The following is a 21,629-nucleotide window of genomic DNA, read 5'->3' as shown; positions in this document are numbered from 1 at the left end:
GTAAAAAATAGGAAATACGACAATTAAACATTTGGGTCCGTATAACATTTCTAACATTTAACAAATGGCTGCGCCTGTGAAGAGATTTGTTTTTTGTATTTGTAGGCCTACCACGTAGGTCATTTTTTAATAATAATAATAATAATAATAATAATGATACATTTAATTTAGAGGCGCCTTTCAAGACACCCAAGGTCACCTTACAGAGCTACTTAAATGCTGTTCATTGCTACTTTATTCCAGTCGTCAATTTATACATTGCATGGTCTTGCTGTGCGTGCAATACAATGTAAAGTTGTGTTGTTTGTTTTCGGACTGGTTTGCTAAAGAGCCTAATGTAGCTAACAATAAACAACGACTAGCCAATTTCATGCCACAATCACAAAGACGAACAGGAACGCTGATGAATGCTCCGAGACCGGAAGTGACGTCAAACGTGCAAGACGTGCAACTCGGAAGGCTGGCGTCCGAGGATTCAGGAACACACCATTAGATTCAACTAGCTTTATTTTTTCAAATCGCCGCGCGTTTCCGGGGCACTCCGAGCGGCACCTAGCAACAAGCTCCATGGATACAAACTGTCGTTAGGCGCGCTTACTGGCGCACAAGACGCACAATAACATGGAGGTAGGTTAATATTTACACCTTATTTATAACGGCATACCGACTTTATAAAGTATTGTGCATGGCAGTTCCGGTTGCACGGACACAACAACAGTCCGCAGTAGCGGACGGGATTAGCTTGAGAGGCTAATTTGTAGCCGACACTGAACCATTGAGTTGAAATCAAAATTGAGGCAAGATCGTCCCCTGATCACAAACAGCTAATGTTGGTCTGTAGAGCACTGACTGACTGCACTGCGAGGAACAGACTAGTATAGTCCACATATTGTGGTCTGTAGAGTTCAAATCTTCCGGTATGTAGAGCCCATATCTTCTGGTCTATAGAGTCCACATATTGTGGTCTAGAGTCCACATCTTCTTGTCTATAGAGTCCACATCTTCTGGTCTGTAGACTCCACATCTTCTGATATATAGAGTCCACATCTTCTGGTCTGTAGAATCCACTGTTGTGGTCTGTATAGTTCCCATCTTGTGGTCTATAGTATCCACATCTTGTGGTCTGTAGAGTCCACATCTTCTCGTCTATAGAGTCCACTTTTGTGTTGTGTGGACATGCTCCTGAGAAGATTTGCAATCTTCTCAGTCCCAATTATAAGCAATGTCATCCATAGGTGCTCATGTGCAGCTCTTCAACAGTATAAGTGTTGCACAGTACAGTATTTCAGGAGGTAGAGCGGGTTGACTTGTAACCGCAAGGTTTGCTAGTTCAATCCCCGGCTCCACCTGATGAACATGAAATGTTGAATGTTAGGGAATGTTTACCTTTTTAGTATTTCTTCTTCACTAAAAACCTTTGTCACGAAAAACGACTGAGTTCATACACTATGCTCCTGGTTTGACCTCTGCGGACACACAGGAGCCCGAGTCGAGTGTCCGGTCGGCAGCAGCGTCGGACACTAGTAGTCAGTGCAGCCCGCGGTCGTGGGTGGAGCCCCGTGGGAGCGGGCGGGGTCCGGGCGGCGGTCCGGAGCGCCACGCCCCGGGACCCCCTGAACAAAAGCCACACCGGGACCCCTCTTTCCAGCTGGGTGTGTATAGCCATGCTTTTACTACTCTTGTTTGTTTGTATGTATCTGACTGTATTCCACTCCAGCTAAATGCTTCTTACAAACGTATGCATGGAAATAAGACCATGAGAGTCAAACGAATGATAACATCAATGATATGAAATTACATTCAGTGGACGCTATTATCCAAAGCGTCTTTGAAATCTGTGAGTGTGCATACTTGCATAGCATGGGTGGTCTAGTGGGAATCGTAAGCCCTAACCCTGGATCCCAGGTGAAAGGGGCCGGGTTTTATCCCCCATGAGTGCGATGCCCCTAGACCGCTACCTGCTGCTCCTTAATGACCTCGTATCCACATGCACATGTCAGTCACCGTGTTTAACGGGATGATGTTTATGCCACCAGGTGTGAGTCTGACTACAAAGCCGTGTGAAAAGCTGCCTTTTCCTGTGTTTTTAGTGACACCACAATTGGGCCTGTCTACCTAAAAGTATGATGAATAGATAAGCAACACTTGCTACGGCCCACGTCTGGGTAGGCTGGTCGTGGATGGATCTATCTAGACTCTTACATCTAGGTTGACATTCCCACCTGTGACCTCACTAAGGCACTAGGAAGAGCATTTTCAAGCGACTTGTAGTGTCTAATCAAACTCATACCTGGTGCCATGATATCAACCTTTTTAAAAAGCGTCTGCCAAATGACTACCAAAGTAAAAAGTAAGAATAGCAGTTGCACTGGGTTGTGATGCAGACTGCCTGTCCTGTACCGCTTGTCTCCCTGATCAGAGTTCCAGGACAGCGGTCTGTCCCCGCTCCTGTCCCTGGTGCCGTCCCACGCCAGCGGACCCCACCACTCCCTGGACTTCTCCCTCCTCCAGGGCACCGGCCTGGAGTTCGTTCCTCTGAGGTAAGGAGACGACCTCGCGTTGTGGCGACCTGACCCAGGGCAGCAAAACCTTTTTGTTTGTTATGCACCGGTTCCCTTTCATTTTCGTCACACCAAATGTTTCTTGTGGTGAAATTATGTTTCTGCAAAGGGGCCTTCCTCGAAGGATTAGCCTGGGGTCGAGGTTGAAGCTCTGTGGAATAAAAAATGGACAACAAGGGGAACAAAGCAGAAAGGGAACGCATTTAAGAAAACAGTCTTATTACACCGAGCGATTCAATGCTTCTGGTGCTCCACAATACCAGTCTGAACCAAAGTCTGTCTGTCTGTCTGTCTGTCTGTCTGTCTGTCTGTCTGTGTCTGTGTCTGTGTCTGTCTCTCTAGGGCCTCTCCAGACCTCTCCCTCGCCTACGATGCGTCTCAGATCCCGTCAGAGGACAAGCCCGACACCTCCCTGGCCTCGGAGCCCGGGTCCCTGTCCCAGCATCCCCTCGCCATGACGACCATCGCCACGAAAACCGCCCTGACGGAGGAGGAGGAGGAGGGCGGGAGCAGCTGCTGGTCCCTCTCCCAGCACAGTCTGTCACCCGGAGACAGCCGCAGAAAGAACCACCCGGAAGGAACCCGGGCCCAACCGCCAGCTCCCGCCGACGCCGGCCAGGGAACGGGTTCGAGGGAAGACGCTCCAGCGAGGACCCCGCCACCGATTGGTCGTACGGCGGACGCCCTCCCCGACGTGTCCTCGGGAGCCAATAGCAGCGCTGCGTCGTTTGCCTCGGAAAGCTCTGTCAAGAGGACACCCAGCGGCGCCACTAGGGAGGCTAGAAGCGGCGCCGGCGCTCCTAGGTTGAGCGCGGGAAGGCGGGAACGTCCAAGGGGCGGCGGCGGCGCTGTAGAGCCCCGTGAGCCGGTCCGCTCGGCCCCCACGGGGGAGGGGGTCCCCCCGGAGGCGGCCAACATCACGGTGGGGTCCCGGGACACGCACCCGGACGAGAGCAGCCAGGCCCTCCGCCGGGAGCTGCGGTCGGAGGCGGAGCTCAGCCGGACCAGCCGGGGGGGAGGAGCCACCCGAGACCACACCCACACACCCCTCCCCGCTCCGGCGCCCGGGACGGCCAGAGGGAGGCCGGTCGGAGGGAACCAGGCCGGCGTTCCCGCTGCGTCCGGTCCCCCTCTGCCGCTGGGATACGGGGGCGTGCCCGGGACCGGGGGGCGGGACTTTTGGTCTTCGGGGAACCAATTCGACGGGTCCCATCTGGGGCTCCTCCCGCAGTCCCAGTCCACGCCGGGGGTGTTCAACGCCCCGGCCAGGTCCCGGGTCGCGGGTCCGCTCCGACGCCGAGGTCCAGCCAGGACGGAGACCTCACCGGACCCGGGCGCCGGCCGACAGGACGCCCCGACGTCCGGGAACGTCCCGACGCTCCCCACCCTCAACTACATGGAGAAGGTGGACGCCTGGAGGGCCAATCAGAGCGCGGCGGGGCAGCCCTCGCTCTCCGACAGCCTGGCGCTGCAGGCGCCCAAGAAGCGGGCGCACGGCGCCGTCGCCGACACCCTCAGCCGCATCCTGAGGCAGCAGGTCCGCCCCGACTCCGCCCCCTCCGGCGCCACGCCCTCCTCGTCCCCGCGGCGAGGGGAGGCGGCGGGCAGCGGCCCCGCCTCCCCGCTGGGCCGCTCCCAGTCGCACTCGTCCCTCAGCACGGTGGTGGGCCCGCTCCCGACGCACGCCGCCCCGCCCCGCCCCTCGCCGCTCGCCGCCCTGGGGCGCTTCAGCGACGGCTCCCCGGAGACGGACGCCAGCGGGACGCTGTCCCCCTCCCGGGACGCTCACCGCGACCTCCACCGGCTGCTGGCCGCCTCCACGGGCCCCTCCTCCGTGGTCAGCCTGGAGGTGGACAACTACGCCCCCTACTGGACGCCGTCCAGGCCCGCGACGCCCCCGCCTCCTCCTCCCGCCCCCGCCCCCACCAGGGCCAGGGAGCTGAACATTGAGGAGAGGATCCCGGTACGTCAGACGGGGCAGCGACCAGGGCTGCTCGGTTATGGCAGAAAGCAGAATCACGATTATTTTGGTCGATATTGTAATCACGATTATTTTTGACGTGATGCATTTAGTCCAATTTTTTTCCTTTGAAAGATCTTTGAAATTTCCCAGTTAAAAAAAGGCTAAAAAAATTCAAGTTGAAAAAATTAAATCTGAGAATAATGTACAAATATGTATCCAACTGTTCTAATATAGTTTCAACTCGATTTATATACGTTTTGAGATCGTTTGACCCTAAAATGGACGTGTTAAAAATTTGCTGAGCGCACCTTGGTGGTGTAGACACCATGCATGCAGTACCAGTTGAGCTGGTATTGTATAATAATAATATAATACTACTTTCAGTAAAGTAATATTAAGTCATTACTAAAAAATTCGATTTTAGATGTCAGTCCTACTGGGACATCCTTCTGACTCTGTGTGTGTGTGTGTGTGTGTGTGTGTGTGTGTGTGTGTGTGTGTGTGTGTGTGTGTGTGTGTGTGTGTGTGTGTGTGTGTGTGTGTGTGTGTGTGTGTGTGTGTGTGTGTGTGTGTCCCCTGCAGTTGTACCTCCATAACCTGGGCATCGACCAGTCTCCCTCCACCATCCTGACCCCATTTGGCCCCCAGGGGCCCATCAGAGAGCCCGAGTTCTCCCCCACCGACCTGCTCACCATCGAGGGCTCCGTGGGCACCAAGAGCAGCCAGCCCTGGGAAGGTGAGGCCGCCCAGACAGACGTTCAGACGTCTGGTCACCAACAGACCCACCCCATGCCAAGTCTTCTGAACAATGTTCTGCCCACACTAGGGTTGCCGCGGTGTGGACATTTTCACACCGAGTAATACGCTCGTGTCAACACCGGTATTACCGGTATAAACGGTATTAACTTTGAATCTAGGTCAACCGCCATCTTCTCCGTCAACTCTCCTCTCACACTCGGTGACAGCGGCTGGCAGCGCGCCAATTCTCGACGTCTTATAACGTTCTATATATAATAGTATAATATAATTTTATATATTATCACGGCCAAAAGCTCTGTGCGCCTCCGGATGGCCGTAGCGCGGGGAGCTCTCCCAATTCTCGGCGCGCCAATTCTCCAGAGCAGAACTGTGGCCTATTCTACACATTTAAATTTTCTTAATTATAATTATATTATTCATTTTTACTGAATTCGTTTTTTATTACTGAAAAAAATAAAAAAATAAATCGGTGTTGCCGGTGTGCAACACAGAGTAATCGGTGTATGCCTCAACACCGGTAATACCGTATACCGCGGCAACCCTAGTCTATACCCAGTGGCACTAGCCTGGGTATACCCATGCTGCCTTGCGTGCGATTTCTTTTCGCGCTGCTAGGCAGCCTGGATTCTATGGATCCGATTTTTGCCTGAGATAGGGAACCAATCACAGAACGGGGAGGGACGGCAAGGCGACGACGACGTCTATGCGACACACCGAAGCTTGTAGTTTACGGATCCAAAATGGCAGCAGACGCGTTACCCTTCGATGCAGCCTTAGATAGTGTTCTAAGTAGTTCAGAACGCAAGTTTATTTTGAAAAAATAGCAACTTTCGGCGTTAAACTCTTTCATTACCAAGAAGGATATCTTTGCCCTGCTACCAACAGGCTTTGATTGGCTATGAGCTACGTACAGACTCGTATGATAGACATTCGTAGCGTCCAATAAACGGCTCCGGGCAATCGTAAATCACGCCTCAAATACGAGAAAATGTATGTGTGGTTCCCAGACCTCATCTCAATGTAGATTGAGGTGAGGTCTGGCGTTAGCCAGGCTACAGTTGCACGACATGAGCCCTTTAAACGTAATGTTTAATATAAAGTGTTGCCAACCCGTTTTTAAAATCGGCCTCTTCTGACATCACAAGTGGGCGTGTCCACCTAGATGTGTGCTGGGTAGATCCGTCTTCCAGCCTACCCAGTGGACTGTAGCAAACTTCTGCTAATCTATCCGTCATACATCTAGGCGGACACGCCCGCTTGTGATGTCAGAAGAGGCAGAATTTCGAAACGGCTTGTAGCGGCTAATCAAACCCACACCTGGTGGTTTAATTTGTCCCCTTTTAAGCGCCGAGGTGTCTTCTCATCTTCACCACACTCCGACAGCATAGCTGTCTCCCGACTGATGTGATTGCCCTGAATGTGGATGAACTCCTCGACCTCCTTCTCTCCTCCGCCAGGCGACAGCCCCCACAAGCCGGACGTCTCCCAGTGCAGCGTGCCGTCTCTGGACTCCAGCGTGTCCGTGGCGCTCAGTGTGGACAGCCTCGGTCCAGCGGCTCACGTCCAGCCCACTGTCTCCCCCTCGCCGGACCCGCCCCCAAGCGACTCCCAAACAAACCCCAGCCTCGCGAGCCACACCCACGCTCGCGGTAGCCGTTCTCGTGATCGCCATGCTATGGTTAGCCATGCTAGCGGTAGCCATGCTAGCGGTAGCCATGCTAGCGGTAGCCAAGTGAGCAGTAACCGTTCTAGTGATCGCCATGCTAGGGTTAGCCATGCTCGTGCTACGCACGCTAGCGGTAGCCATGTGAGCAGTAACCGTTCTAGCGATCGCCATGCTAGGGTCAGCCATGCTAGTGCTAGGCACGCTAGCGGTAGCCATGTGAGCAGTAACCGATCTAGCGATCGCCATGCTAGGGTTAGCCATGCTAGTGCTAGGCACGCTAGCGTTAGCCACGCTAAGGTCCGAAGTGCTCACGATCACCATGCCGGCGTTAGCCGCTCTAGCAGTAGCCAGACTAGCATTAGCACTAGCGTTGGCGCTGGCCGCGTCCCCGTCCGACTCAGTGACCGGTTTGAGGCTAGCAGCTCGTCCACGCTGACTGACAGCACGGCGAGAGACAGGAAGTCGTTGGTGTCACCGCCGCAGGCTAGCTCCTGCGCTAGGAGGACCGCCGCGGAGGCCCCCGTGGGCGCTTACACACCTCCCACCCAGAACCCCCTGGGAGTGTCCTCCTCCTCCTCCTCCTTGCCCATGTCGCGACCCCACTCCGACGACGACCTCCTCCTCGCTCTGAGGAGGAGGGGGGGCGCGGCCGTGTTCCAAGACTCCGCCTTCACCTCCTGGGCGGGGGCGGGAGGACTGGATGGCTCCTCCTCCTCCTCTCCCCCGCGGTGGGCCCGCTCCTCGTCCGACTCCATGCTGGCGCCGAGAGATTCCGGTCCGTCGCCACGGCGACCGGACCACCCACCGTCACAGCCCGCCGGCCAACCGACAGGGCAGGAGGCGGGCTCTGTGAGCGGGTCGTCGCAGCCGCCCCCCCTCGTCGCCAAGACAACGAGGAGGGCGGAGCCTGAGGGCTGCAGTGCCGCGCCCCCCGACGGAACCAACGTTCCCCTGACGACCACGCTCGCCGTCCCCGCGGTGAAGATGTCCGCCAGTCCTCAGACGACTCCTGACCCTCGGCTGACCCCTGACCCTCAGCTGACCCCTGACCGCCAGCTGACCCCTGAACCTCAGCTGACCCCTGACCGCCAGCTGACCCCTGACCCTCGGTTGACCCCTGAACCTCAGCTGACCTCTGACCGCCAGCTGACCCCTGACCCTCGGTTGACCCCTGAACCTCAGCTGACCTCTGACCGCCAGCTGACCCCTGACCCTCGGTTGACCCCTGAACCTCAGCTGACCCCTGACCGCCAGCTGACCCCTGAACCTCGGCTTACCCCTGACCCTCAGACGACCTCTGAACCTCGGCTGACCTCTGAACCTCGGCTGACCCCCGAACCTCGGCTGACCCCCGAACCCACTGAGGCACCGGAAGAGGAGGAGCCAGGAAGCCCCGCCCCTTCCCCCGCCTCTGTGGTGGAGGCGGAGCCTGCGCACGGCGTGCTGAGCGACGGGAACAGCAGCGACAGCTCCCTGGCCGTCCGCGTCGCCAAGCTGCTGCAGAGCGAGTCCTCCTTCACCATGACGACCAGCAGCTCCAGCACCGCCACCGACCGGGAGGACCCCAGGGCCCGAGGTAGGCCGCACCATGTAGCAAAGCATTAAACAGGATTAGGATTAGCATACTTTATAACGTAGCATAGCATATTACATGGTTTGTTATTAGCATATCATATAACGTAGCATAGCATATTACATGGTGTGTTATTAGCATATCAAAAACGTAGCATAGCATTTAACGGGGTTTAGTTTTAGCATGTCATATAATGTAGCATAGCACAGGGTTTCCCACAGCACTGTACGGCTTAGGCGGCAACACACGCCTCCGCCTTAACAGCCAAACCAAACTTAAAAAAAGTTTGTTTTGGAATATTTTGAAAGTTCAAATTGCAGTTCTTGGGTTCTTGTTTCAGTTTTTACTTTGACAATGTTGTTTAGCAGCCCCCCTCCGGTCTGACGGCAAACCCCACCACCTTAACTAACACATTTTCTGCGGGAAACTTTGATAGCATATAGCATGGTTTGGTATTAGCATATCATATACCATGGCTTAGAACTAACTTAGTTTGTTAGCATTTAACATAGCCGTAGCGTAGCATTTCGTGCTTGGGCAGTAGACTAATGTGTGTGTGTGTGTGTGTGTGTGTGTGTGTGTGTGTGTGTGTGTGTGTGTGTGTGTGTGTGTGTGTGTGTGTGTGTGTGTGTGTGTGTGTGTGTGTGTGTGTGTGTGTGTGTGTGTGTGTGTGTGTTCAGAGTGGCTCCGGCTCAAGGTGTCCGGTCAGCGGTGCGAGTCCCTAGAGATGGACACTGAGGACAGGCGACGCATCGAGGAGATCAAGAGGGAGATCCTCCTACTACGCCCCCTGCAGGTAGACCCAAGACATGACCGCACTCAAACACACACCAAACACTACGGATCACAATGGGAACCAGAAGCCTAAACATGTCCTGTCTATCGTTCTGCTGTCTGCTCTCAGCTCCTGGATGTTGTAGCGTTCACCTGCAGGTAAACCAGAGTGAGGCGTGGTTTGCAGTGGTCTAAAACTACACTTTGTACGATTTCATAAGGAGAGCTTTACACCTTTAAAGGTGACATGTTATACCACCAGGTGTGAGTGTGATTAGCCGTTACAAGCCGTTTGGAAAATGGGTCGCTTCTGACATCACAAGTGGGCGTGTCCACCACCGGTTGAAGGACTCATTTTAAACTCATTTTAAAATGTAAACCTTTTGTAAGATTACGTACAAGATCTTAAGAAGACTGTGTTTAGAGACGGGCCGTTGTGTGAGGAGCAGAGGAGTAACATCCTCTCACTTTGATCCTGTGTGTGTCGTTCTTTACCAGAACATCACCAGCACGGACACGGAGAGCAGTACCGTGTCCAGCCTGCGGGGGCGCCCTCTCCGCCCGACTGGCGCCGCTCCCCCGGGACCTCGACCGGGCCTGGAGGCCCGGGTGCGAGAGATCGCCGCCCGCGAGGGGGTGGCCCTCCCCAGGGCCCCCCCGCCCACGTTCAGCTCCATCACCATCTCCACCTGCCGCCGCTCCCCCTCCCCCTCCCCCGCTCCCCCCGTCAGCCCCGCCCCCCCCGTCAGCCCCGCCCCCGAACCCGAACCCCTCCGCCTCACCCACCTCTCCACGGACCCCGGCCCCCCGCCTGCACCGCCCTCCTCCTCCACCTCCGGCTCCGGGCCGGGGTCCGGCAGCAGCACGCTGCACGGAGGGCGAGAGCCGACAGGAAGTCACGCCGGCCAGCTTCCTGCGTCCTCGCCGGCGGCGGGAAACCTGGCTTTCGGGAGACGCACCCCCCTGCCCCCCCCCCACGGGACGGGCTCCTCCGACTCCCCAAGCACCGGGGGTCACGTCTCCCACCTCCACCTCACCCTGTCCCCCAAACCCCCGGGGCTCAGGGCGCACGCCGGCGGCCCCCCCGCCCAGGACGGGGGGCCGCCCTCCAGAGAGTTCTCCCCCCTCCCACGCACCACCACCTTCAGCACCGCCGCCGCCGCCGCTACTGGATCTGGTGGTCCGGCCAAGCCATGTGACACCAGGGAACCAATCAGAGGGCGCGCTCCGCAGCGAGCCGACACCTCCGCGCTGTTCAGGGCGGGGCTGACTGCGGACGCGAGGACCTCCTCCGCACCCAGCCGTCCCCCGCAATCCTTCACTCCATCCCGGCGGCCGGGAGCTGCTCACGGTGCAGGTAGGCCCCCTGGTGGAGGTCCTGGGGATCAGGCTGATGGAGCAACATGCAGGAACAATGCGAGGAACGTAGTCGTTTAGTTATGGTCTAGGTTGAATTAGCTTTTTATTTGCGTCAAAGCAATAATCAATGAGAGCCATTTGCATATAAGGACGCACAGTTGGGATTTAACTCGTAAGTATGAGGTAGTATTGAATGCTACAGTCGTAGCCCTACCTGAAAACACACTAATCCCTGAAATGACTCAACCAATGAAGGTATTAATTATACAATATTGCTGATTTGTAGTTTTAGTCGTCTGACTAAAACTACAAATCCCACCACCATCCCTGATCCAAACCGTGTCTCCCCGACGGGGTCGGGTTACGGGGGCCGCAGTGCTGCGGTGTCGGGTTCTATAGTGTCGGGTGCTGCGGCGGTCGTGCGGTTCCGGGTCCCGGGGTAACGTGGTCCTGACTGTCCTCCGTTCTCCCTCCCCAGCGCACCCCGTTCTCCTGCCCTACAAGCCCCGCGGCAGCGAGGAGCTGTTCTACGTTCCGCAGAGCGAGGCGTCCTTCTCCCCCGAGCGCTGCAGCAGCACCGCTGAGAGCACCCATCCAGGTACGCACCCCCACCTGAACATCCAGGAACGTTTAGGAACGTTTAGGAACATTTAGGAACGTCTAGGAACATCTTGTAACATCTAGGAACATTTAGGAACGTCTAGGAACATCTAGCAATGTCTAGGAACATCCAGGAACGTCTAGGAATGTCTAGCAATGTCTAGGAACATCCAGGAACGTCTAGGAATGTCTAGAAAATGTATCAGTATTTTACTGTTAACGTTAACAGGAACCTAGTTGCTAGAAACCACATTGGTGCTGTCTGCAAGGATACTATTATCTATATGTTTAATTGTCATGATTTGTTATAAAATGGCTGAAATACATCATCTCCGGTTATCATCTGTGATGTCCTGGAAGGATTGTCAACACAGGTAGTCTGGGCGATGGATCAGTAAGTGTCAGTGAGTCCTGAGCGGGCAGAACCCTGTAGCCCTCCCCAGCACCACGACCAGCAGCTGCTCCTTTAGTGAACCACTCCTCCCCTCATGAATCATTCATGTTCCTGGGCCGCTGTCAGACAAAGACCCCCCCCCCCCCCCCCCCCCCAGGGCCCCTAGCCAGCGCAGCTGAGGACCTCCGAGAGACCGCGCGGCGGTTGACCCTGAAGAACGGAGAGATACCGTTCTCCAGTATCTCCCACTCATCTCTCCCCTCCGACCCCCCCCCCAGGCTCCGATGACGCCGTGCCCCCCCGCTTCGGCCCCGGCGTCCTGGGGACCACGGACCCCGGCGTGGACCGGGGCGTGAGCTTCAGACACACCGAGGGGGTCTACAGCAAGAGGCTGAGGACGGGCGGGGTCCCCGGGTCCCCGCTGGTCCCACACACAGGTAGAGTGACCCTTAGAGACAGGACCAGTCCTACAGAGAGTAGGCTAACCCTGCTAGCCTTACAGACAGGTAGGCTAACCCTGCTAGCCTTACAGACAGGTAGGCTAACCCTGCTAGCCCTACAGACAGGTAGCCCTACAGACAGGTAGGCTAACCCTGCTAGCCTTACAGACAGGTAGGCTAATCCTGCTAGTCCTACAGACAGGTAGGCTAACCCTGCTAGCCCTACAGACAGGTAGGCTAACCCTGCTAGCCCTACAGACAGGTAGGCTAACCCTGCTAGCCTTACAGACAGGTAGGCTAACCCTGCTAGCCTTACAGACAGGTAGCCCTACAGACAGGTAGGCTAACCCTGCTAGCCTTACAGACAGGTAGGCTAATCCTGCTAGCCCTACAGACAGGTAGCCCTACAGACAGGTAGGCTAACCCTGCTAGCCTTACAGACAGGTAGGCTAACCCTGCTAGCCTTACAGACAGGTAGGCTAATCCTGCTAGCCCTACAGACAGGTAGGCTAATCCTGCTAGCCCTACAGACAGGTAGGCTAACCCTGCTAGCCCTACAGACAGGTAGGCTAACCCTGCTAGCCCTACAGACAGGTAGGCTAACCCTGCTAGCCCTACAGACAGGTAGGCTAACCCTGCTAGCCGTACAGACAGGTAGGCTAACCATGCTAGCCCTGCAGACAGGTAGGCTTACCCTGCAAGCGCTGCAGACAGGTAGGCTAACCATGCTAGCCCTGCAGACAGGTAGGCTAACCCTGCAAGCGCTACAGACAGGTAGGCTAACCCTGCTAGCCCTACAGACAGGTAGGCTAACCCTGGTAGCCTAACCTACAGGACCAGCCCTGTTCAGGACAGGGTAGAGTAGGGGGGTTGCTGGTTCCATCACTGGGCGCCCTCTGAGCATGGATAACTACAGTCAACTGCTCTGGACGAGTACCTTCTAGTACCGCGGTCAATCTCACCTGCTCATGTGATCTCCAGGTCCATCCTCTCGGCTCTCCTCTGCGCCGTTACCCCAGCATGCACCTGTCCGGCGCCTCGAGAGACCAGGTACAAGCCCCGGCACTCCTTTAGCGACAGCCAATCCGAGGAGAGCGCTGGGAGTTCAAACCAATGGCGTATGAGACGGACCGAGGCACCTCGACAAGGGAATACGCCGACGCCCACAACTCCGCCTCTTCGTCGGGATTGGAGGGGGGGGCGGACTTTGGCCAGCTGGTCCAATCGCAGCAGACTGGTGCGTCTCTGGGCCAACTGTGGCAAAGAGTCAACGGAGGGGCGGAGCCTGGTGGACCCCCATCCGACCAATGAGAGCGAGCCGTCTCTCCTGTTGCTCTGGAGCGCCTGAAACGCCTCCTCCACGGAGAAGGTGTGGGTGGAGGAGGAGGTGGGGGGGTTGTGTCTACGTCTGGTCCTCCAGCAGCCGCCGTACAGGAGGGTAGACGGTCAGAGGTCACGGGCGACGACGGCGGACACCCCCGGTGGCCTGCGCGGACACAGGAAGAGGAGAGCCTGAGCCCCGCCTCCTCCCACTCTAGCCCCGCCCACGGGCGGCACCGCTTCCCCGCGGAGAGGGACAAGCTCGGAGACGCTGTCCAACGTCCCGGCTCGTGTCCACGGTGGACACGGAGCGGCTGGTCCGCGCCTTCGGGTCCGACCGGGTCCGGAGGAGTCTGACCCCGGGGTCGCCCTCCCTCGGAGGCTCTACCACGCCATCCACCAGCAGAGCGGAGGCGGGGAGGCGGGGAGAGGAGGGGGGAGGGACTGGAGAGAATAAGGGGAGGGAGGGGGAGAGGAGGGAGGAGGAGGGGAGAGGAGGGAGGGGAGGAGGGGGGGGAGGGAGGGGAGAGGAGGGAGGAGGAAGGGGAGAGGAGTGAGGGAGGAGGGGGGAGGGAGGGGAGAGAACAAGGGGAGGGAGGGGAGAGAAAAGAGGGAGGGGAGGAGCAGAGGAGAGGAGGGAGGAGGGACGACGGAAGACACGCCTCCCTGGGTCCCTCGTCTCAGAGCCCCGAGCCGAGTCCAGGGTAGGTCCGAGTCTGTACACTAAAGACTAGAACCCAACTACCAAACACTAAGAAATCACCGTGGAAATGTTTTACAAACTTATGATCCAGTGGAAGAAACACAGTCCAAGGACACACTGTTCCAATGTTTAATGCACAGCGTGTCTGAACATAACCAAACGGTATCTAAAGTGGGTTTTCGCTGTGTGTCTGTCCGTCCATCAGGCTGGGTCTGTGTCGTCGGCCACTAGCTACGTCCTGACGGACCCCAGGACCGGGCGCCGCTGGGGTCCGGCTGGTCAACAGAGGCGTCCAGGCAGTCAGTACCCCCCCCCCCCCCCCCCCCCCCCCCCCCGGGCTCTGCTGTCTCTCCACTGTCTGGGACCCCATCACACACTGATCCAGAGAGACATAGCGGGCCGCGAGCAGTGAAGCACACCATCCAAATCAGAGGAATAAACTTGGTAGAATGCATTGAGAGCGCTGTCTGTATTCCTAAAAGTCCCAGGACTATTTCTAAAAGCCCCCCCCCGCCCCTCACTCTGAGCTGAGCCAGAGAGTAAGAGACCGAACGATTCAGAAACCCTGTGGTTCCTGAACTCGGCTCCAGGAAACAAGTTAGGTCCGTCATGTCTGTGTTTGTCACAGTCCCGGGTCTGTCCTTGGGTAAGAGTAGAGTAGTCTGGGAGAGCGCTCCTCCAGGAAGGCCCTGACGACGAGCGGTCCCAGTGACGTGCGGTCCGGGTCCGTCAGTAGAAAGGCCCGGCATGTGTCTGATGAACAGCTCCCGGGCGGCACCAAGGGACAAAGGGAGGGTTCATCAGGGTGTGGGAGGAGGGTGAGGGTGAGGGGGGGGGACAGATCTCCTATCAGGCTCAGCACTGTCATAGCTTTGAAATGTGGTTTAAAAGTCAGTCAGTCAGTCAGTCAGTCACTCACCCCCTCTCCCTCCCCCCTCCCTCCCTCCCTCCCTCCCCCCCTCTCCCTCCCTCCAGGATCTGGAGTTTGTGAGCCACGCCACCCGTCGCAACACCCGAGCGTGGCACCACCTTCCCCTCCCCCGCCGACCCCCGCCGCGACCCCCAGGTCTCCGTCAAAAGAGAGGAGGGGGCAGCAGGAGGAGCCAATCTAAACCCCTCACCAAGGGTAGGTCCCGCCTCCCGACAGCAGGGTTGCCGTGACAATAGAAAGACTTACGCCCCGTGCCCACTACCTCCGTCAGTTGTCCGTTGCCCATTGACTTTGAATGGGACGGACGCGCAATGCATTGTGGATCCGTCCGTTCGTTTGGAGCGTTCGCCACCGTCAGAAAGTTGAAAAATGTTCACTTTTTCGGCAGCGACGGTTCCGTCATCCAATCAGATCGCGTATGCAAATTTAAGCACTGTGACGCGACTCGGGCTCTGACGATACTGGAAAGCGGGAAAGCGGGAAAGCGGGTCATCTTGCCTCGCAACAAGCAGGAAGAAGCGGGAAGAACCGGCGAAGCGATTTGATTGGCTGACGGATGCCTCTGCAAAGACTACTCCACCATCCGTCAGCCACGCCTTCCCACGTCCGTTGACTGACGGTGCAGTGGGCACGAGGCGTTATTACTTGCCCAATATTTTTTATATAGATAGACGTGTGGACTAGTATGTGTATAGTTATCATAATAAACGTATCATTAATCAATTAATCATCATAAATCCATATAGATATACCACCATCATGTTTGTGACATACCCTGTGCAGTGCAACATGTCACCACTAGGGGGCGCACACCGTCTGACCCCGTGTTCCCCTGCAGGGTTACCTGGTTCGTCGCCACCGAAGACGAGCCGTCAGAGGACCGGAAGGAGAACCGCCCGGAGAAGTGGGCGGGGCCTCGGCAGCGGGAGGGGGAGGGGCCTGGCAGGGGGCGGGGGCTCGGTCTGGTTCGAGGCCTACTGCAGGATCCAACCCTGGAGGGGAGCCTCTGAGAGAGAGACAGGTCCAGGAGGACGGAGCCGGCCGGGACCAGGCGGTCCGCAGCGACCCCCGACCAGACCAGGAACCCCTCGCCAAGACCACCTCCTCGCGTCTGGTCCCCCTCTCTCTGCAGGTGGGTGTCCTCACCCACTGGGGGGGGTCTAGGCTACCCACGAAGCCTGAGTGGTGCTCTGCAGGATCTAGGTGTTCTGTCTCCCACCCAAAACCATCAAGGTTCGCTCGCGATCTGATAAATAACGCCAAATCTGTCCTCCTCCTCGTCCTCGTCCTCGTCCTCGTCCCCCTCCCACCCCCTCCCCTCCAGGAGTCTCTGGCCCTGCGGAGGCCGGGGTTCGTGTCCCGGTCCCGGGAGCGGCTCCGGCGGCTGGCCCTGCAGGCGGAGGAGAGGAGGCTGCAGGGCCTGTACTGCGAGGACGGGGAGCAGCGGCCGTACCGGGCCCAGGGCGCCCCCTGGAGGGCCCCCCACCCCACAGGTACAGCGCCCGGGAGTCTGTGATTCAAAACGGTTCATTATTTGACCTCTTTGGGCGGCATGAGGCTCAGGAGGCAGAGCGGGTCGGCTGGTCACCGGAAGGTTGCTGGCCCGAGGAAAGGTTGCTAGTCCGAGTGTCGAGGTGTCCCTGAGCAAGACACCTCGACCTGCTCCCGCCGAGTTGGCTGTCGCCTTGCACGGATAAATGCAGTCCATTGGACATTTACATTTATGTGTCTTTAAAATGTTGAAATGAATGATTTTATGAATTCTGCATGGCTTTATGGAGGCTATAGAATGTTGTTAATGATCCTTTGTTCAACCATTTTTTCAATGGCATTGGTTCTTATGACTTTTCTAACTAGATTTACGTTTTGTATAGTATCGCGTTCTTTTTTGTATCCAGTTATTTTTTTGTAACACGTGCGTTTCCCCTCAGAGTGACCGGTTGTGTTTAATCTTCCGTGCAAACGACTGCAGTGTTCAGAACCACTGCTACGAGGCGACTCTAGCCGGTCCCGTCGGATCAGAAGCTCTGACCTCTCGACCGGTTCCTCACTCGGTTTTCATCGTGTCTCTCCTCTCTCCTCCAGGGGCGTCCAGGAGAGCGGTCCCCAGGAAGGAGATGATCCTCCGCTCCAAGCTGTGAGTGTCACTCTTACTAGTGTTCAGCCCCTTCGTCGCTCTGCACGCCTTCACCCGCGCCGCGCCTCAGGGGAGTCTTCCTCCCTTTGAGGGGCGAGCGACGGTTAAAGCGGCCAAAGGCCTCGTTTAACCTTTGACCTCGTTAGCCTCGTGGCGTTCCAAGTAGGACTTTGAGCTAACCGTTCCACAGAGCGCCTCACACAGACGTTGTCCCATCGCGCGTCATGAGTCACGTTATAAAGATAGCCAGGAAGAGATTAAATAAAATAAAATAATAAAATGTTTAATTTCGCTTTGCGCTGGTCTGGCGTGTTTATGGAGACAGTAGGGATTATGTCATGGAGTCAGCCTGGTAACAGTGTCTAGTAGTGTATACACCGAGTAGAGATGATGTAATGAACTCGGCCAAGTACCAGTGTCTAGTGTAGAGATGATGTAATGAACTCGGCACGGTACCAGTTTCTAGTGTAGAGATGATGTAATGAACTCGGCACGGTACAGTTTCTAGTGTAGAGATGATGTAATGAACTCGGCACGGTACCAGTGTCTAGTGTGTGGACCCAGTCGAGAATGTAATGAACTCAGCCTGGTACTAACTGGTGTCTAGTGAAGACCCAGTAGAGGTCAAACTATGTCAGGAACTCAGCCTTCCAGGCTGAGTTCCTGACATAGTTTGACCTCTACTGTGTCCATACACGGTCCAGACCATCTGAAGTGTGTATGGACCCAGTGATGTACTGAGCCTAGCCCGGTACCAGTGTTGGATGTGTATGGACCGATCACGGAGCCTGAACCCCCCCCCCCCCCTCCCCCTCCCCCTCTTGCTGTTCCAGGATCTACGAGCAGCTCCCGGAAGTGCAGAGGAGGCGCAAGGAGGAGCAGAGGAGGAAGGAGTATAGCTCCTACAGACTCAACGCTCAGCTCTTCAACAAGGTGTGTGGAGGAACACACACACACACACACACACACACACCTTTTAATGCCATGTGGAGCTGCCTCTAAGGTCAATATTTACATTTTGTGGGAGGACATTGTGGGATGGACAGATTAGCATATCAATATTTATTTTGGTTTAGCTTTGCATTAAGCGTTGGTGTTCACTTTTATTCATTCATCACTTAGTCATAGAGATGGTATCCACCTAATTACTCACCTGTTAGTGAAGTGATGGTATAGCCGGTAAATTCACCTGCGTTCTCCTCCTCCTCCTCCTTCAGAGAATCACCTCCAGGGTTCTCGCTCGGCGTCCGGCCTGGCAGGCGTTCTGAACCAACGAGTTGCTTCTCCACAACGCCTTCATTACACTGGGTTTCATACTTCCTTTTATACTAGATGTATTTTAGTAGCTGAGACGTGTGTGTGTGTGTGTGTGTGTGTGTGTGTGTGTGTGTGTGTGTGTGGTGTGTGTGTGTGTGTGTGTGTGTGTGTGTGTGTGTGTGTGTGTGTGTGTGTGTGTGTGTGTGTGTGTGTGTGTGTGTGTTGATTATGAACTAGCTGTGAACAGATTTTTGTAGATGATAACAATAAAGTCTGTATTTTATAATGTTGCGGTCTTGGCGCAGACTGAATGTTTTAATCTTTTTACTTTTTTAATAAAAAAAAAAAATACAGTTTTTGATCGAGTCTTGAAACGTCAGTCATGTCATTTCAAAAACCCACACAAGGCCGGCTTGGTCCTACCGTTGTCTTTATTGATCGATTGGTTGATTTACTGATTAGCATGAAGCGGTGCACAGAGATACAGGTTACAGGGTCCTAGTCCCTAGCTCTGCCCGCTACCTTCATCACGGCAGACTTTAACCACGGGGACAAAGGAAACCGTACGACGGAACAGCAGGGGTTAATGTGCACATGCACTATGCTCACAAATGAGCAAAAATGAACGAAATAACTCCTAGAAATAAATATATATATATATATATACATGGCATCATCTACATAATACTGTGTAAAAACAAATAAATAAGGAAGTGTTAAATTAAGACATATTTTGTTTTGTAAATTATTTAAAACCTTATCGCCGTTGATTGCAATCAACGATTTCAAAGAAATTCTTTGGCAAAGACGTCGCTTTGCTCGTTGACGAGGTCAAAATAAGCAATAAGACCAGTGATCGATCTCTACCACAAGGCTTTCTGGTGTCAAGGCTGGGACAGGAAGTGAGCAACACAAACAGGAAGTGAAGTTTGACACGATGGGAGCCAATACAATTCTGCTGTCCCGTACAAAAACGCACACAAATTCATAGCGAGCATTTCACAGCAGGAGGGAACACTTTACTGGCGTCGACAGTCTGTGCAATAAATAACTAATAACTTAATAAACCCTAGAATATATCCCATAGATGTGTATGTATCTACATCGTAGTTCGTTAAATGTTATCTTTAGTGTTACATACACAAGTCCCTTAGAGTTAGACAGCGTATCTTTTTTCCAGCGAACACGTTTCTGTAATCCCACCAGAATTAACACAAACTCGGTTTCCCTTTGACTTTCGGAAAGGTTATAAATGGCGGTACGAAACGTCGACAGATTATACGGAGAGAACCACAGTCACGCGCCTTCAGCACCACAAACAACAACAGTGTCATCATCATCAACAAACATACTGGACTAACACAGATTGTTTGGCCTCATAGACTGCACTGGTTTATAGGATAAAACGCACTCACACACCAAAGCCAAAAGCCAATTCAGGGCTCGCTAAAATATCACTGCAATGTTGCATCAGCTGACAGGAAGTAAATAGTTGAAGGTGAAAATGGCGTCCGCTATACAATCCGGGTACGGTTGGGGTTCAGGGGAGTTGGACATGCAGTAGTGTTGCTTTAAACAGGTCATGTGACACAATTAGCCCTTCCCAGTCTGCATCACCGCCTCCCCAACGTAATCTCTCATGGCCACATCGGCTCCGGGGGGAGGGGGGAACTCGCCTCTTCACCTCAGAAATCCTGAGGAAGCCATATGATTGGCTCAAACTCGGAAATAAGCAGAACACCTTCAGAGGCGGAGCCTTTGGTCAACTCCCGCCTCCTTGTCGCCATTTTCACACTCGCCTTCATTTCATTGGTTGTGTATGAGTATGACGCCCCCTTTGCCCCCACCAATCACTGTGCTCCCCTAGACCTCATGGGCGGGGCTATGTGAGATTACCTGGAGGACAGGAGACAGCCGGCCCGGGGCGGCGGGCGGGGCCAGGAGCGGGGGCGGGGCCTAGGTCTTCAGCAGACTGTGGACCTTGTGGAGCTGGGACTGGGACAGGACCAGGCGGTGGACCTGCTCGTGGCCGCGGGGGCACGGGACCGTGACCCGGCCCACCAGCACCGTGTCGCCCTGCCGGTCCCGCGCCTGGGGGCACAGGTCAAAAGGTCAAAGGTCATTGGTACCACCAAGGGTTGATTGATGATTCTGTTTATGTCTTGTATTAATTCAATATTCAATAGTCTCCTTTTTGTGATGTAATAATTATTAATTATGATCATTCATAATTAATAATAATGAATCATTTGGTTCCCCATTAGTTGTGTTAGTTGCAGGTGTCTTTTTGACCCCTCAGGGCCACCATACTGATATCTAGATTAGTGACTGCCATCCAGGCACCCTTACCTTGACGTAGGAGGTGGAGGGGAAGGTAGCGAAGTCTGAGGAGGTCTGAGCTCCCGCTGCTGCCTCACACATGGTCGGCTACCTCGTCCTGAGAGATTGAGAGAGAGAGAGAGAGAGAGAGAGAGAGAGAGAGAGAGAGAGAGAGAGAGAGAGAGAGAGAGAGAGAGAGAGAGAGAAGAGAGAGAGAGAGAGAGAGAGAGAGAGAGAGAAACAGAGAGAGAGAGAGAGAACAGACAGAGAGAAGAGAGAGACAGAGAGAGAGAGGAGAGAGAGAGAGAGAGACAGGAAACGAGAGAGAAGAGAGAGAGACAGAAACAGAGAGAGAGAGAGACAGAGAGAGAAAGGAGAGGACAGAGAGAAGAAGACTGAGAGAGAGTGAACGAGAGTGACACAGAGGGAGTGAGAGAAGAGACAGACACAGAGAGAAAGAGTGAGAGAGACAGATGCGGAGATTGAGAAATATAAAGACAGTAACACATTTTAGGATCAATGCAAATCCTTTGGGTGAGAGGAGAGGAGAGGAGAAGGAGGGAGGTGAGAGGAGAGCTTCATTCAAAGACTGGTTACCTTCAGTCTGTCCAGTGTGTCGCTGAGGGCCTGCAGTCTGGCCGTCTGTTCCAGCAGCTGGCCACTAGGGGTCACTGTGGAGCCATGACACAGATCATGTTTACAGGTGCACTGTCCAATGCGTTGTAACTCCTAAGTTAACCAGTCCTTCGACCGGTCAGTCAGTCTCTCTGTCTCTGTCTCGCTCTCAGTCTCTCTGTCTGTCAGTGTGTGTACCTGGGGACCTGTCTGTCTCTTAGTCCACCTCTTACAAGTGAGTACCTGTCTCTGTCTGTC

The 21,629-nt window shown here is 54.9% G+C and overlaps 2 protein-coding genes across 2 annotated transcripts in view; one reads left to right on the top strand and one right to left on the bottom strand.

The window, feature by feature from the left end:
- The first annotated feature begins 467 nt into the window (after positions 1-467).
- On the top strand, positions 468-13,876 carry alms1 (ALMS1 centrosome and basal body associated protein). Its single transcript, XM_060051304.1, has 11 exons — positions 468-627; positions 1,481-1,652; positions 2,420-2,540; positions 2,904-4,524; positions 5,107-5,260; positions 6,741-8,525; positions 9,203-9,318; positions 9,795-10,653; positions 11,134-11,253; positions 11,928-12,086; positions 13,071-13,876. The coding sequence occupies exons 1-11, from the start codon at positions 622-624 to the stop codon at positions 13,211-13,213; spliced, it is 5,256 nt and encodes a 1,751-aa protein (XP_059907287.1). The 5' UTR covers positions 468-621; the 3' UTR covers positions 13,214-13,876.
- Positions 13,877-18,850: 4,974 nt separating this feature from the next.
- The window catches only part of dctn1b (dynactin 1b), an 18,707-nt gene continuing 15,928 nt past the window's right edge, over positions 18,851-21,629 (bottom strand). The window contains 5 exon segments of the mRNA XM_060052769.1: positions 18,851-20,528; positions 20,787-20,853; positions 20,855-20,874; positions 21,354-21,485; positions 21,605-21,624. Of these exon segments, the coding sequence (XP_059908752.1) occupies positions 20,394-20,528; positions 20,787-20,853; positions 20,855-20,874; positions 21,354-21,485; positions 21,605-21,624 (374 nt within the window). The 3' untranslated portion in view covers positions 18,851-20,393.

This window comes from Gadus macrocephalus, chromosome 5 (assembly GCF_031168955.1).
Source record: "Gadus macrocephalus chromosome 5, ASM3116895v1".
NCBI lineage: Eukaryota > Metazoa > Chordata > Actinopteri > Gadiformes > Gadidae > Gadus > Gadus macrocephalus.
This window is presented reverse-complemented; position numbering and strand designations above follow the sequence as displayed.

Excerpts from the sequence above, each read along its gene's own strand:
- alms1 (XM_060051304.1), top strand. Across the intron at positions 5,261-6,740 it reads GAGCAGCCAGCCCTGGGAAG|GCGACAGCCCCCACAAGCCG; the intron begins GTGAGGCCGCCC and ends CTCCTCCGCCAG. Across the intron at positions 10,654-11,133 it reads GGGAGCTGCTCACGGTGCAG|CGCACCCCGTTCTCCTGCCC; the intron begins GTAGGCCCCCTG and ends CTCCCTCCCCAG.